The sequence below is a fragment of the Gordionus sp. m RMFG-2023 genome, chromosome 2, assembly GCF_954871325.1.
Source record: "Gordionus sp. m RMFG-2023 chromosome 2, tfGorSpeb1-WG-v2, whole genome shotgun sequence".
In the NCBI taxonomy this organism is placed as follows: Eukaryota; Metazoa; Nematomorpha; class Gordioida; order Chordodea; family Parachordodidae; genus Gordionus; species Gordionus sp. m RMFG-2023.
Window position 1 is genome coordinate 48,616,785 of NC_088776.1, and position 18,097 is coordinate 48,634,881.

The 18,097-nt window shown below is 26.3% G+C and overlaps 1 protein-coding gene across 1 annotated transcript; it reads right to left on the reverse strand.

The window, feature by feature from the left end:
* Positions 1–135: 135 nt before the first annotated feature.
* Positions 136–8,138, reverse strand: LOC135923600 (probable tRNA (uracil-O(2)-)-methyltransferase). Its single transcript, XM_065458442.1, has 8 exons — positions 7,918–8,138; positions 7,621–7,848; positions 2,773–2,885; positions 2,334–2,529; positions 1,232–1,532; positions 1,069–1,143; positions 875–991; positions 136–429 (listed from the first exon to the last, which is right to left on the reverse strand). Exons 1-8 carry the CDS (start codon positions 8,062–8,064, stop codon positions 176–178), a joined length of 1,431 nt encoding a protein of 476 aa, XP_065314514.1. The 5' UTR covers positions 8,065–8,138; the 3' UTR covers positions 136–175.
* Positions 8,139–18,097: the final 9,959 nt, after the last annotated feature.

Below are 18,097 nucleotides of genomic sequence, written 5' to 3' on the forward strand. Positions count from 1 at the left end.
CGTTTGGGGGAATATCATACAAAAGATAATGCATCTTTTAATACAATAAAATAGCGAATTTTCGCAATAGTATTAAATAAATATTTCACTAAATAGTATTATCTTTTATTAAAATAATTTATATAATTCCCTGTCAAAATCATAGGATATAATATAGTTTTCTTTTAAAAAAATATTACAATTTAATTAAATTATCGGGTCCATGAGCGTACATACAAGAAGATTCAGGATAAAGACATCCTTGAGGATGATTTTGATAAAACCAACACATTTTGCTCTTCTTAAAGATGGCGAATTTTTTATTACCCCGATTTTTGTGGCGAGATTTTAAGTTTTGTCCTAAACTAGTCCCCGATACATTATTACCGTTTAAATTTTGGCCGACGTCTATATTCGCATGGTAAGAAAGTGTGACGAATTCTCCTTTTACTATTAAAATTAATATTAAAATTATACTACAATTATAGGTCAGTGATATTACGTTATTATAGTCTCAATAAAGTTAACTAAAAAAATACTACTTAATAAACAACGATTATAATTGATTGATCACATTAAAAAAACCTGGCTAGATAAAAGGCCGGTGAAATTTATATATTTTTTATAAAAATACACATAGAAAACCCTGCTAGCCCATATTTATGTTTTTGTTAAATCAAGTAGGTCACAGGCCAAATTTTAAGTTATAAATATCAGCTTGAATTTCTCTGAAGGGGTGACTAATGTGTTCATTCAAGCAATAGTAACTACTGTAACCACATTCATCATTATAAAAAATTATTTCAAACTTGTAAATATATATTATTTCACAAATTGGAGGTTGTGGTGACATTTTAGCACAATTTAAATATTAGTAATTTTTTGTAAACTTTACCTGTAAATATATAACCGTGATTCTTTAAAAGTGTCCTAATTCCTCCTGCTTGCGATTTTAAAGCCGTCTTTTCAGATGAATTTAGCGTTTCTATTATATCTGATAATGGAACTCTCCCTAATGATTAATTATAGTTAGTTAAGAAATTAGAATATAATAATGATTTAATACATAAAAATAAGTAAAATTTTCACCTCCACAGTGCCAAAAAATAGTAGAATCTTCGATAACAACCTCAGGTTCTTTATTAGAATGTTGTATTTTATTCACTTGTTTATTTTAAAAAAAGAAAAATATATCGATAATGATATCAAATGCAAATTAAGTAAAATGTCGATATTCTATTTAAATTATCACTTGTGTGGAGATTAGCAGTGCTCTCCTCTACACTCAATTTCAGCTTATCTATATGATCCTGGATATTTTTTTCTTTTTCGCATCCAATTACATAAAAACCCTTGATAGGATCAGCGCTAATAATCATGGCAAAAACTCTATTCACAATATCCGTAATGATAGATTTGTCCACTAGAGTGCAATTTCGAACCACTTCCAGCTTGGGTCTGGGAATAAAATTAGTTTGTGTTCCTATAGCATCACCTGATGTCTTGAGTAGCAATGTATTTTTTTGACTTGGAGGATATCCGATCAAACATATCTATCTTGATATTAAAATATTATTATAATGAGCAAATTTCTATATTGAAATTTTAATCGGCCATAGCCGCTTGGCCATATGATTAGAGATATGACCGACCCAAATTGACCGGTTAATCAATCTCGAAAGAGTTGTCCCTCCCAATCTGTCATAATTTTCTGGTACCGGGCTGTGCAGATTTTTACATACATAAACGTAGCCATGGGGTAGGGAGAAGGGGAAATCCCCCTTAATAAATTTGCCTGTTCTAGTAAATATCATTTTAAGCTATAAAAGTTTTCCTCCTATAAATCTCCCCACCACTATCCCCCAAAAATGTATACAATATACTATAAGGAAGAATTAATAACTTTTAAAAATAACAGCTATAATTCAAAACTTTTAGAAAAAAAGCATTTTTATATAAAAAAAATTGAAAACCCAAATTATTTTTATAAAAGTCTGATATAACCAAAGGCCTACAATAAATGAACCCAAAGATCTCTAATAAAATTTAACATGGAAAACCTCATCTAATAGTGCCCCCCCCCTCTTTTCCTTAACAAAATCCTGGATACGCCTATGTCTATATACGATTCCGTCAAAATATAAATTTAAAGACATTTATTATTCATTTACAGGCTATGATATTGCTAAAAATATCATTTTGAATCAAATAAAGATTAAATTTGTCATTTATTTTATAAAAAAAATTCCCTTCGCCCCTTAAAAATCGAACTCAAGAAGTTAATTTCATTATTAAAAGTAGATATTTAATATTATGCTGAAGTAATAGGATATAATAATTATGATTGTTCAAACTCTCTTAGTCGATGGAATCCTTAACTTATCGACGTGAGTTCGAAACCCGTATTTGTTTTTGAGCAAATCGGTGAGAAACATCAAATAATCCTCATAACGACTCAAATGGGGTCTCCTGCGTTGATATTTTCCGTAAAAGTCATGAGGGCAACATGGTAAAATAAATAATTTGTTGCGGGGAAGATGTAAGGTATCGCTACATATTTAATTTATATAATTATTTTTAGAGGTTCATAATACCAGTGCAAACTTTAAATTGATATAAATAATTAAGTTTTTATTGGAGTGTAGTCTCCACTACGAATATTTTTTATTATATGACGTCGTAAAATTAATGAACTTTAGTATCGCGATTACCTAAGGGAAAAACATATAATTCGATGATACTCGCATTGTTTAAAACAAAAAAGTATTTCTTTTAAATGTATATTATAATTACTTTTTTTGAGATAAATGAGGAATCCAGGGAGTTAATTCATCACAATGATTGCCTACGATCCATTCGTATTCCGAAAAGACGCAATTTTCTTGGGATGGATCTAATGCCATCTCCTTGAAAACCACGCGGAATAAATAATTCGCGTCGAATATATATTTTTTAAAATAATATTAATCATAAATTTATTGTCATATAAGTAGTATTATTATTTCTTTTTAAGTTGACCACGTGGCCACTCCCGGAAGCAAAAATAAATTTCAACAAAATAGAGAATCTTCTTATCGAAGATCTTCTCAAAGCCCCGATTATATAAGGAATTAAAACCAGAACACTTATAATCTGCCGCAGTTTGAAAAACCGAAGCCGTTAAGCATTCATATGAATTGTTGGTGTAAATATCGGGTTAAGAGTCATGAAACCGCTAGTATCCGGCTTAATTTGCGAGATCGGGGATAAATTTATACTTAAATTGTCATTTTTATTTATGAGTCAATATAAGGTCGCCTATAAAAATACGAATTAAATAAAGATTACTACGAGTAATGAAATCACCTTTAATTTCGCTGGATGTTCGAAGACCATTTGATTTGAAATTTTGTTTAATAAAATGTTTCAAAAACAAAAAAAGGATTATTAAACTTTGTAAAAAAAAAAGGAGAAGTGATAAAATAGATTGTGAAAATAAGCTTAATTTAAGTTCCATTGAATGCTTTAGAGTTAAGAATAATTTCTAAATAAATCTAATATTTTAAAATAAGTTTTAAAAAAATTATTGGAGTGCTAATATGTGTTTTTTTGTTCAAAGTGAGAAAATCGACTTTTTAGTTCTACATTATTTTTGCTAAACTTAAAACCAAATTGAGATAAATTTTGGGATAGAGTTAAAAACTAATTATTATTATGCATTTTATTTAAAAAAATTGAATCATAAATCTTTTCAACATCCTTCTAAATAATTTATAATAATTGCTCCAAGTCTGCATCAGTAGATTTTTGCCCGACCATACTATAAGCGGGGTTGGCGGGTGAATTTGGAAATTTTTTTGGCGAAATGAGCAAAACAGGTTTAGATTTATTTTTAAAAAAAAATTTATTTTATAATATTATATATATTATAAGTTTAAACAAATTATTATTTGAAAGAAGCAAAAACATCGATTCTTCATAATGATTTTTAAGTCCGGTTAAATTTTTTTCCTCAAATTCTTCAAATAATTTGGGCCCCGTTTTGAAGGACTCTATTGTATGAGTTAAGGAATATCTTTCAAAAGTGTGATTTTTTGTAATATATCTCGAAAATAAGGATTGATATTATATATATATTAAGTAAAAATAATATTAAAATAAACCAAGAGTTAAACTAATCAATCAAATAATTTAAAAATATTGGGGTGGACGGGCTAAACAAATAAAAATAGGCTGACGGGTTGAGCTTTACTCCTAATATTCTTTCCATTAAATTAATTTAATTTTTTTAAAATCTTAAATTTATTATTAAAGATTGATAATATATTTATGGTTATAAAAAAATAGTAACATAACCAAATTATTTAGTGAATGAAAAAAAAATAAGTTAAAATTTTAATAATACACTTAAGATGTAAGGCTTAAATAATTCAAATCTAATAGAACGAATATGGATTAGAGATCTGCATTGGGCGGGTTTCCAGCCCGACCGCTTACCCCCTTCCATTTAGGTGGGCGAGAGGGTAGGCAAAAATTTTAAATTTTTGCTAAATCATTTAAGTAAATATTAATAAAAAATTGTTCTTATGACTTTTGTGGATATTAAAAATAAACTTCTTTGTATGTTAAAAATTAAACTGTCCTTTTTGATATCGTAAAAACTTTTTTCTTAAAATAAATAAACTTCTGTGTATAATAAAAATTTTCTTTTATGGTAATGTAGTAAAACTTTTTAATTGAAACAAATAAACTTTTGTGGACATTGAAAATAAAAATTTTTTTGAGCATAATGAATATTTCTGCATTGCATTGTTTTATTTTAGTAAAGATTGTTTATCTTTATATTTGCCCTTTTCATTTTTATTTTTTTATATATTATATAAATTTTATTTTTTATAACAGAATTTTTAACAAAAAAATATTTTTTAATTTAATTTAATTTTTAAATTATATTATGAATAAAGAATATATATCTAAAAAAAATTAAAATAATTTTTACAAGTTAAAAGAAAATGATTCAGATAATAATAAACTCAAATTTTCAATGTGGAAGCAATTTAAAATCCTTTTCGATATAAATGATAAAAAGCTAGATTGGATTAGCTGCAATGATTACGAATCCATCTATAAAAATATAAAACAAGTGGCATATCCTTCTTCCTTCGCATCAATGTTCATCTGCAAATTATGAAGATTTGATAGATAATAAAAAAATAACCGGATATGTTTTAATTTTTATTAAATTATTCTTATATCTTTTTTATGCCATTTCAAGCCATTCAACGACCTGGATTTGTATTATTTTCCAAATATTAGATAATAGACTAAATTGTTCAGCATATATATTGAACACAATACTTCGCAATGCATTCCAGACAACTTTTATTTTGAAAATTGCTCTCGAGATTAATAATATCTTGGCAACTGCAAAACCGTTAACCACTTATTTCAAACAAAGTGGCAACGTAAAATATCTGAGACGTTACAACAAAATATTGATATAAGATGGAATATAAAGCAAAAGATGCTACAAAGCATTTATATAATGTATGATGAGATATTTTTGTTTTTAAAATCTCGTGATATGACTGAAAAAATGGAATCCATGGGAAAGAAGTTTTAAAAACACTGATAGATTATTTGGATCCATATAAAGATGCAACGAATGCTCTTGAGGGTGACTGCAGGTCTACACTACGAAACATTCTTATATGGTATGAATTTTTTTTATTTATTTATAAATAAATTAGGTATAATCTTCTTCTACATGAGCATAATCAAATAAATATGAATATAATGGAGAGAAAAACAAACTGCGAAAAAGAAATAGATTTAATAAAGAAAAAAGCTAAATATTTTATAATTGAAAATTTTGAAATCCATATGCTCCATAAAATTTTAACATTTTTAATACCAAAGTTCCGACAACTGTAAATGTTGTCATTGGAAGAAATTAATGAAGTAAAAAAAACATATCGAAAACATGTTGGTTATTTGCATAGAATAATATAACATAGGCGTTGATGAAAATTTGATTTTACCCGTAAAGCAGAGAACCCAATTAAAGGGTAATAATAAGTTAAATTTACTTAACTACTTATTAAATGCAATATTTGAAATGAATAACATCCGCGTCAAAATTAAACCACAACAGATGGGAGGATGAGGTTGAAACAAAGGAGAGCACAGTATTTAATGACATAACAAAATATTTAAATCCCCTTTATCACATATGACTACTAATCAGTCACATAGTGAATTTTCTGACCTATTTTACCGTGTAAATTATTTTGGCGCTAAAATTTGAATTGTGTCTTACAAGTAACATTCCTTTTATATAAAAATCATTTTTTTAAATAGAAATTCTCATATTTATTTAAAATGCGAGTATTTAATGTCAGCTGTTCCCTATATTTCAAAATTGACATTTTTCGTAATTTTTAATTACATTTTTTTAATATTAAACTCCAATATTATTTTTCAAAAAAAATATCAACAGATAACTAAAATATTTCTATATTCTTTTCCGTTTTTATATTTAAAAAAAGTTTAATTAAAAATTTTTTACTAGCATTAATATATTTGTAACACAAAAGACACAAAGATGATTTCATCATCTGATTCTTCTGATGATAGCCTTGAAGATTTCGACGATAATGAGGATGAAAATTCATTATTTTCAGATAATTTTACTGCTATAAATAGACGAAGAGATGATATGTATAATTTAGCAAATTTTAAGCTGCTTATTACAATTAATTTTAATTTAAAATTACTTTTTTAAATTTATTATTATTGGTCTCCCTTTTGCTTAAAAATCTCACTTGAGGAAGAGGATATACTTCAAGCGCATATTATTTTGGTGGAAACAACAAGATAAAGATTTGCCTAAGCTATCAAGATTAGCAAGAAAAATATTATTCCTACAACTAATGCTTCTTCTGAACGAGGATTTAGTATTACTTGAAGGTTTTTAGAACACAATAGAACGTGTTTGAATCCAGAAAATGTCGATTCATTATTAATTTTGCATTATAATTACATATAATATCAATTTTATATTTATATTTTTTATCATAAATATTTTATTTGATCAAATAAATTATCCATAATTTAAATTGAATATTTTTCGTGCTTAATATAGTAATTTTCTAAATTATAAAACTTCTTTGTAGAGGTGATGTGATATGCTTAAAATGATTTATTTTATTAGATGCTTAAAAAATTGAAAGAATGGCCATAATTAAATTTTATAATGGCGGGCTTGGGTTAAATTTTTTTATAATAGGCGGGCGGGTAAATATTTTAAACTAATGAGCGGGCGAGTATATTTTTTAAAAACTATGGGTGGGCGTGTTAAATTTTTTTTAAACATTGGGTGGGCTTATGGGCTAAAAGCCGCCCAATGCAGGCCTCTAATATGGATATTAAATTATTCGTTTTGTTAGAAAACTAATAAGAATTATTCACTTCGTATAAATCTAATAAACGAATCAAATAAATGAACTATTAACTTCGTATTCGTTTTTGACTGACTAATGATTCTAGTCAATTTTTTATCCACCATTGCTCTGAAATATTAAAATAGATCATGGAGACGATATTATTTATTTTTTTACTATGTCGGCCATTTTTATTTATTAATAATGTTATTAAACGCACTTGTAAATTCAAATTTTCTTCGGTTTGTTTCAAAATTGACCAGGTTTTTCGCTCCCTAATATCGATTCCTACACCCTTAAATCCGCATTTAGTTAAAAAGTAAGTGAGAAGTCCATTGCCGCATCCCAAATCCAAAAACTTATATTGGAAATATTTTGATTGATCTTTGTTAGGTAATTCTTTGTTATTTGGCTGACAAGTTTCACAATCATCTATTCTCCATAAAGACTAAAAAAAGAAGCAAAATATTGATATATATATAGTTGCAATAATGATAAAAAAAAAACTTTCTGATACCATAAGATATGCAGCAATCGCCATTTCTTCGTATATATGCTTTTTTGGATCTGTATTGAATGGCCAATTATTTAGTAAATATTTCGAATGCTCATGCTTCATATCATTGTATACATTGTTATAAAAGATCAAATGAGAATTTATCATATTGAGTGATCCTATTTTAAGTTCATGGATATTATCATAAATTTTTGATAATTTTAACGTTCTATCATTATGATCTCCTTTTTCTATACACATTTTGCATATCTATATATAAAAAGAATATATTTAATAGTTTATATATGCGCTGAATTAAAATCTAATTTCAATACTTTTTTTTATCAATTTTTGAAACATACTTTCTCTCCCCCCACCCCTTCCCATTTATTAGATTTTATTCATTTTTGTGGATAACCTCTTAAAATGTTTGTCGCATATTTGCATTATATCAAGAGCTGAGCTAGTGTTGTCTCAAGTTTCCTTTTCCAAATTGAGCCAGCTGATGGAAAAAAAAATTGTGACCTAAGAGCCTGTTAAAATTGTAAAAAAATTATTCTCTTTCCATCTTTTTTTTGAAAAATGGGCAACAGATACTTATTCAATCAAATTTTATCTATATTACTATATTGAAAAGTATTGGAAAGTTTTTCTAACTCACCGAAGACTTTTTAAATCTATCTATGCATATCAACCTGGAAAAACAATAAATAATGGAAGCAATTTTAATGTTGAAAATTATCATTCAGAAATGCAACAAATACAGTTTTTTTCTTCACTTTTGTTGATTTTAAGAGAGCATCATAATGAGGCTTTATTGGAAATATTGTTTAAGTGTGGTATCATCATAAATAATAGGAATACTAAAAAATCAATGTCAGATGCCACCTTATAGATAAATAACAGAGCCCTCCCCCATCACCATTCAGGATTATGAAAGGAGTCACAAAAGGCTGAGACCTATCTCCAATACTTACCCAATATTGTAATAAAGTAAAAGGTAAAAACTTTTTATGAAAATTTTTATCTAGATTCCTTTTGCACAATAAGCCATAAAATGAGAACCTGAGAGTTAAACCCTTCTAGTTAAGTAAAATTATAGTGTCAATTTCTATATATGGGTAAGGTCAAAATAATACCATGGTTCATAAAAAATTAATATTGTTTTCCCACCCAAATGATATAAAAGGATCATGTGTGGTCAAATAGTAAGAGCAGAAATGGAGAGATGTATAAACCAACCAACAGTACATAAAGAAAATATCATGTATGTTGATTGTTTTAACAAGCTAAAAGATAAATTCCAAATAAATGGCATCAAATTTTATAGTTTATAGGAATCATCTCAAAATTTTCAAATTGGTTAAAGCATATGATATTTTGATGACTATAATAAAATGTTCTACAATATTATTTATATAAATATCCCAAAATAAATATTATAAAAAAATTTTTTAAATACCCAAATATTACTATTTTTATTACCAAGTATATTGTGTCAAAAAAGAAACCAAAATGTTTAAAAGTGAAATATAAATAAATATATTTTATTCCACCCTATAAAATAAGATGATGATTCTTTTAATATAAATAAAATTGAATAAATTTGCATACAATAGTAAAGTTAGTATGCTAAAATATATAATAATAATTTATTTTTTTTGTAAATAATATTAATTTAACATATATGGATAGAAAAGAAAAACAAAAAAAATTAAAATATCCACAGAAAAAAATATTAAAAGTGAATATTGAATTTTTTTAAGCAAAAATATTTAAAAAAGTATCGAATCTGTATCTTTGTCAAGAAAATGGAAAAGTTTCTTTTTAAATAAAAGAATCTTAGATAAAGATATAAGTTTTACTAAGATAAAGAAACAATTGGATCTTGTATCATAGATATAAATTTTCGAGGTCCTGTCCAAAGGTTTAATTTTAGACACTGTTCAGATTTTTTTTAAAAATTTATTTTCAACCTTAAGTTTTATTTTTAATCTTGCCCATAATTTTTAGAATTATTAATTTTATTTTATTTAAGAAATTGAAAATATGGGCATATCAGAGACCTGCAGATACCATTTGCACTGCCCGGCATATATTTTTCTAAAAAAAATTATAAAAAATAGATCTTATAATTAACTAATTTATTAATCTTGCCCATAATTTAAAATTGTTAATTTCATTTTTTTAAGATAAAAATATGGGCAGTAAATAAATATCAGAGACCTGCAGAGATACCATTTGCACTGCCCTGCTTATATTTTTTTTTTTAAATTTTGGCCCAATCCAGGTTTTATATTAGGTATTTTAAAATAATATAGCCTGGTCGACCTGGGCTGCTTAGGGCCATGCCTGCAGGTCTCTGATGATTATGTGTTTTTATTAACATTGATATCCAGATTTTTAATATTATTATTTATAAGCCCAGATGAGCCTGGATTTTAAAAGTCACTAGGACATTCCAGACCAGGTCTGCAGGTTTGTGATGATTTATAAAAGTATTTTGACAGGAGTATATTATAAAACTAATAAAAGGTTGCAAAGGATTAAGAAGTGAGTTAGACCCAACTTTGCTTAATAAAAGATAAAAATAAAGATACTTTTTTAACTACTTCCTATGATTGATTCAATAACATAAAAATTATTATTACTTTTGGATATAATATATTTTTAAGCCATGATAGATCCTTTAAAACATAACCAGCATAATTGTCTTGATTAATTTGATTTTGATGATCATCATATATATTTTTTATTTGGTTTGGAATATTTAATCCAATACTAAAACAACTAAAAATATATTATAATTTAATAATTTTAACACCAATCATCATTTATGAAAATCTGATATGAAAAAATAGGTATAATTGACCTCAATTTTGTAATATTTGCTTCAGGTATATAGGTTATTTTATTTTTGGCTATAATAAATTTTTATTCACATTTATTTTAATACCGTAACTTACATTTAGAAACATATTGAACCACTGAATCATGTTTATAAGTATTTTTAGGGATAATTTTATAAACTTTTAAATATATTTTATGCTCTATGTATTTTAAATTATCAGAAATATAATCTACATTTATATTTGATTCCTCGTTGGTCAGGAATACTTTATTATTAAATAAACCAGTTTTCGTTTCATACAAATCTAAAACCTCATTGAATAGTGATTCTGAAATTTTCTGACTGGTAGTTAAAAATTCCTGAAAATTTTCCATATGATGATGATGGATTGATTTTTCGAATCGTACCGCCGGTTTTAATTATAATAAATGATTTAATATTACTAGTAGATAACCCGTCAAAAATGACGGAGAATGAGAATTTTATTCGTTCTCTTACGATTGAGGTTGCCTTTTATTTAAAAACCATATCCAATTTTTATACTTTTTATCCCCCCCCCCCCTAAGGCCAAGTTCAACCAATTAATACTAAGTGAGTACTATTTTTAAATTAAAAATATATTTATATTAGCTTTTACTTGAGACCCATATCAAAATTCTTTGTTAAAATATTATTGATTACCTATAGCTAATATTAAATATTAAAAAATACCAAGTCAGGTCCAACCCAATGATATATTTGAAAAAATTACCTCAAGCCAGGTTCAAGACCATAATAATTTTGGTTGTTCAACACTAAAATATTATTTAAAAAATCATAATGCATTAATCAGAGATCTTTATGATCCTTTTTTTTTATTAGGCCCCACCAAGGCCTGCAAAAAAATTTTTTAGATCTCCAAGCGTCCAAACCTTAATAATTTTGATTTTTCCAAAGCCCAACCCATTAAATTTTGAAAATTTTTCTTAAATCCCCGTGATAATATTTAAAAAAATTCCCAAGTCATGTCCGCTATATTAATTTTGAGTAATCTCCAAGCCCTGCCAAACCCATAATAATTTTGAAAAATTTTTCTCAAACTCGAAGATAGATAAATTTCTGATCAATTTATCATAGACCTGCCTTCGGTCTGAGGAAGTTGATCAAGAAAAGGTTATACCTCTATAATCATTTGATGATTTAGGGAAAGATATTTTAGGTAAATTAATGACGGTTGATTTGTCAGGAGGTACGCTTGCTTTATCATATTTTTTTAAAACTGTAAGTAGAATTTTTGATGTTCTAATTGGGAATTTTTTTTAAAGTTAATTTGAAAGATTGTCTGACATAGATTGATTTTGGAGACTGTTTATAGCTTTTATGATAGCATCTTGTTTTAAGGGAGAAGGAGCATGTGTGTTTAGTTGTTGAGAAATTAAAGATTTGATGAGAGGCATTTTACAATTGAAAATGTTCCTATAATGATCAATAAATATATTTATTTGATCTTATAGATTGTTAATCGTAGAAAATAAATTAGTAGCATCACTAGGGTAAGGGGGGGGGGGTGCGCGCAGGGGCTCGAGCCCCCTAAAAAATTTGATTAACCCCTTGAAGTAAAAAAAAATTTTTTAATGGCTCTTTAATATCCCGAATGAACTAAAATTAATTTTTTTTTTAGTTTTATGATTTGGATTGGTCATTTATATTATTTTCTTTAAGAAATAAATTTTACCTTATTAGTCCATTCTATAAAATATTTTCTAAAATGTAACAAAGAGTTATATTAGTTTTATGACCTTTTCTCAATGTAAGTTGCTAAGAATTATATTATATTATGTGGTTTTTATGAATCATTATCAAATGAGGCATATGTATTAATTTATTAACCTTTTTTTATCGCTTGTAATTCTTTAGATGAAAATATTTTATACAATAATAAATAGATTTTGTATTAAATATTATTTTTAGAATTGTCTTGTATTGTTTTAATTATTTATATGCTAGTTTATTTTGTATGCATGCATCTATAATATATATAAAAGCCGTGTCACAGTCACAGTGTCATAATTTATAATATATATTTAAAAAATCATCAATTTTGAAAAGCATCTGTGGCCTAATCGGCAAGAGCGTCGCTTACGAATCTGAAGGTTTAAATTTCAATAACAGCAATGCATTTTTTTTTCTTAATCCAACTTAGTATACTTTTAAAATTATATTAATTTCCTTATTTTTTTTAATTTTTATTATTTATGTGTTCAATAAAAAAAATTAATTTTGCTAGATGAGGGTTTTGTATATTGTTATCATGGAAACAGATTTCGCATTTAGACTTATTAAGAATGAGTCTATTAAAATTGGCTTCATAAAATTGAAAACTAATTATTTAAGAAGAGCATCACAAATTGTTCTATCATCAAGATGCCAAATATTTATATCCAAATCAAATTTCAATTTAAGATAATGGATGATGTAATGAATACTAAGGTAAGATAAACGAAACGTTTGCCCCCTGCTGAATCCTTTCGTCAGAATCTATGACATGTGGGCTGAATAAAGGAGTTTTAATGTTATAGTATGTCTCTAGGAATTTTGAATAAACGAGAAATTTGGGATAAAAACAATTTATAAAATTTCACGAAATTTGCAATTGAAATCATTTTTAAAGTCTACTAGATAATAGCCTATTAGGGGGAGGATTTTGATTATAATACAAATGGCATGTGAAGCTAATTTGCCTTCTCCCTTAACACTAAATCCTAGCTTATGCGGATACTTAATAAGTTAAAACCCTGGGTTTTGACCTATGGAAATTATATTTGATAATAAACTTCTAAATAGCCCATTGTAATAGGGTGGATACCACCACATTGTTTGTGAGAAAATTTTGTTTGTCCCCATAATTGATTCGAATCTATGATGGCGGTTTTTTTTAAAAGAGTATTTAGGAAGGTTTTAAAAGCATTTAAATGATTCTTTGACAGGAATGTAGATTATATACGAAGTGAGAGAGCAAAATATAATGCATCTTGATGTGAAAAATTTCTTAAAAGAATTGATAAATATTATAACTCAGAAATCATATTTTTTTATTCCATATTTTTCATGATATATTTAGCCTTTTCTCGAAATTTATAGAAATCTTAGAAGGATGAATGCGGATAATCTATTCCTCTCATTTGACTATTCTGATTCGTCCATCGTCAAATGAAGTAAAATTTATTATTTATCCATACTGAGAAAATTCCGATTCCCCGTCATTCTTGACGGGCTATCAGCTAGAAATAGAATAAATGACAAAATATGAAATTTAGAAAAATTGTTCAGTTAGCAAATTAAAATGTAAAATATATTAATATAAAACCCGGCCGAAGGCCGATTAACGAGTATGGGGGGGATGGGCTTCGCCTTAAATACATTTATTTTTAGTTTAATCCCCTGAGATTGTAAAGGCGAGTGGCGCCCCTGAAACTTATTATAAAATTATTAATATTTTTGTGGTTGGAGGATGTGAGAAAGAAGTAATAGTGGTAGGAGTTGTATTTTAATAGGAAATCTGTAAATAAAAAATTTAGTTAAATAAATAAATTTACCTGATTCTGTAATTATTGAACTTTCTGATGTCCATATGAAACTTTTATAATTATTAATGATCTGGTTTACCAAACGATATTTCTTCCAATATTACAACTGTCAAACAGATTTCGCTTGGCTTTTGATGGTGGATGTTATTCACAAAATATTTTATTCCTACGAAAAATAATAAATAAATACGTACCGATGGCATGACATAGCGATGACATGACATAGTGAAAACATAGTGAGGACATCGGAAAATTATAATATAGATGAAATGGAAAGTGGAGTAGAATTTATAATATTAAAATATAAGTTAATATGTTCTATAAATGAAACTAAAAGCTAAAAAATGAGATAATCAGATACCTAATTATCAAACATCGTTAGTTTTACATACTCCTCAAAAAAAACTATTCATATCTTTTAAATAATATTCTATCTTACTGATAGATATTTATAATAAATTAAATTTATATAGACACAAAGATCTAATAAGAAACCAACCCATTTATGGAACTGGGGATGGTTAAATTGAAATATTTTGGTTACCATGTTTTAATTACAAATTTTTATTATAAAACTCTGGCTTCAAATTTATAAGGGTCATTTGACAACCATTTTAGCTTATTTACTTTTTTAATTTTTTTATAATCTAGCGAACTCAAACCTTTATCTTGACTTTCAAATCTGTATTATATACTAGATTCCATGTCAATTGAGCAAAACATTTATTGCTAAACACTTTTTGGCGCAACTTTAACCATGTATGTCATAGCGAAACTTTTATCGCAAATCTAAGCGAATACATTATGTCTAATTTTTTATCAAGAAACCTTTAAAACGAATAAATTACAGCGAAGACTATTTCGCTGAAACATGTATCGCGAAAAATTATAGTGAATTTAATATCACTATGTTAATATTGCGATAATTATCAATAGTGACTATTTTATTTTGCAATATTTATTTTTATATTCATATTAATTGAATAATATTTTTAAATAAATAGGTAAAAGATTGTTTAAATGATATAGTTTTCAATTTCCATATAGCCTTATTAAATTTATATTATGAATATTGAACTATTTGGTTTATTAAATTTGTCATTGGAATAAATAAAATTTGCTGTCCTGCCCATTGCTTTTCCTCAAAGTCTTATTTTAAAATAGCTAGGTTTTATTAATTATTAATATAATTTCACTCAACCTTGTTCATTATTGGCAAAATGCGCCAATATTTATTGATGAAAGTACTTAATATTTATAAATTCATGAATCAGTTTTGCCAATCACCAACCATAAACGCGATTCAAAAATAAATAATATTTAAGTATAAGTGATTTCCCCAATTTAAAATATTTTCAATCTTATGATTTTGTGATCTTAAGAGATATTATTTTTATCTCTTCTATTTACTTAGATATAAAATATTAGTTCAAAAAATTTGATAGGAATAGACTAAGCATTTTATTAAAATACATATAGATTAGTACTACGGCATTTATTATTTTTTTCCCTTAATTACTCAGAATCAAAACTATTTAAATTAATTTTTACTGTTTTGCTAAGTAATTTTTTCTGAATTAAATTTATTAGAAAATATAATATATAGCTCAGAAATATTTACTATTTCTTTTATTTTTAAGTGCATAAGCATGATTTTTTGAGGTTTAAAATTATTAATTACTCTCTATCTTAAAAATTCTGGAAATTTAAAAAAAAATACTTAACAAAATCTACAATGATTTTTTAAGAGATCAGAAAAATAGCTTTCAGTATTTTTAATCTTGATTGGAAAAAATTCTAAGCATTTCACAATATTTTTTAAAATGTACCTTTAATGTCATAAAGCATATTTTTTAAATTCATGTTGGGAGTAGGGGGGGGGGGGGGGTGTAAATTTATTGTTATAAAAACTTGATTCAAAATGGCCCATCAGTAATTACAACCATGAGTGTGTGAGACCAGAAAGATATTGGCTAATATATTATCTATAACTTCAGATAAAGGTTGGCTCACTTAATAGACAATAATTAACAAAATATCCAAAATATATCTCGTTTATGATTTAAGGATTTTTGATGGGTAAATTGATATAGAATATGTTGTTTTTATTTTAATAAATGAATTCGCAATAAATTTACTCTTATGCATTAATGTGCTCTCCATAATGACTTCGCGCAAATATATTCGAGGTAAATTCGCTAAATGGTACACGATAAAAAATTTACTATAAGTTCCCTATAAATTTTTCGCTAAAATGTATTCGCACTAAAGTATCGGCAGTTACCCTAAATTCATAGTGGCGCAGCCGCGATAAATACAAAATACAGTAAATATCATAATCATATCGTATTTATAGTTAACGATCAAGCTAATCTCCGTGATATTTAAAAATACAAATTATTTTATATTTAATGCACGATTTTGAAATATTATTCATTAAATACTGCCTTTGGTGAATATATCACAAATTATTTTACATTTAAAGGTAATTTTAAATTATTTGAAATGAATTGAAAATTAATTGCTACATTTTTTGAAGATATAAAAAAAATAAATCAAGTTAAAATTATGATTTCAATTGTAATTTTTTATAGAAAGTTGCATTTATTTATTCTGTTAAAGAACGAATGTTACATAACAAGCATAATAACATATATAAAAACAAAATATGTGGTATATTAGCTCATGAGTATGGTATGTGAAGTTTTCTGAGAGATAAGTATAACGAGTTTAATTTAAGTAAACGAATTTAATTTTTTATTTTATTTCATTTATTTTAAAATTGAAGTTTCTGAGAATATAAGTATAACGAAACGAGTTAAATTTTATTTAATTTATTTTTAAAATTTTACTACTATCTAAAACTAAAATATCATGCTTATATAGCATGTTACATGTTACAAACAAAAAATCAATTTACATATTAATATAATAATTTATATAAAAAAATCAATTTTCACAATTTATAAATAAAAATCAATTTATATAAACACAAAAAAACAATTTTAAGGTTAGTATTAATCGGTCATATCAACAGTATGCATGGTAAAAATTGCGCATATATATATTATATTTGTATAACATTTTAGTATCTCTTAAATCTTGTTGGAAGAATTTAAGAAATTGTTTTACGAGAGAGCGGTTAAAACCTAGCATACTTAAAAGTAATCAGTGGACATCTCGGCCATAATATCAGGATACTTTTCTTGGTAACAGTAGCACCTAGGTTACAAAAGCCTTCATAAGATAAGGAAGGAGAATTTATACCAGTTGTAACAGAGGCGTTTAATGAAATAGCAAGGGAGATAAATGATTGTAAAATACCATCTTTTCTTTTACTAATATTAAGTTTGTTTAATCTACTCCCCTTCGATCATTTTATATAAAATTAATAATTTGACGGATACCATTTTATGAATTAATAAAATCGCTATGCACATGAATGAAAATCGCTGCGATCAGTTTAGCTGATCGGTCACTGCGATATCGCGACTAAATCGCGATCGCAATCGGGCTTCACTATGAATTCAAGGTTAAGATTATACGAAATAGATATGCGATAATGTGTTTGCGATTTGGTCTTCGATATAGAAGTTTCTCGAAAAGCGGAATTAGTTTCGGGATATTATCCTTGCTGTAAAATTTGTTCGTGATAAAGGATATTTGAGCTAAAACGTTCGCAAAAAAGTGTTTCCCGATAAAAATTTGACTGAATTGACCAGATACGATACTACGTTAATCTAATATTATTATGGTATAATAAAAGGTTTTTTAGTAAATACTA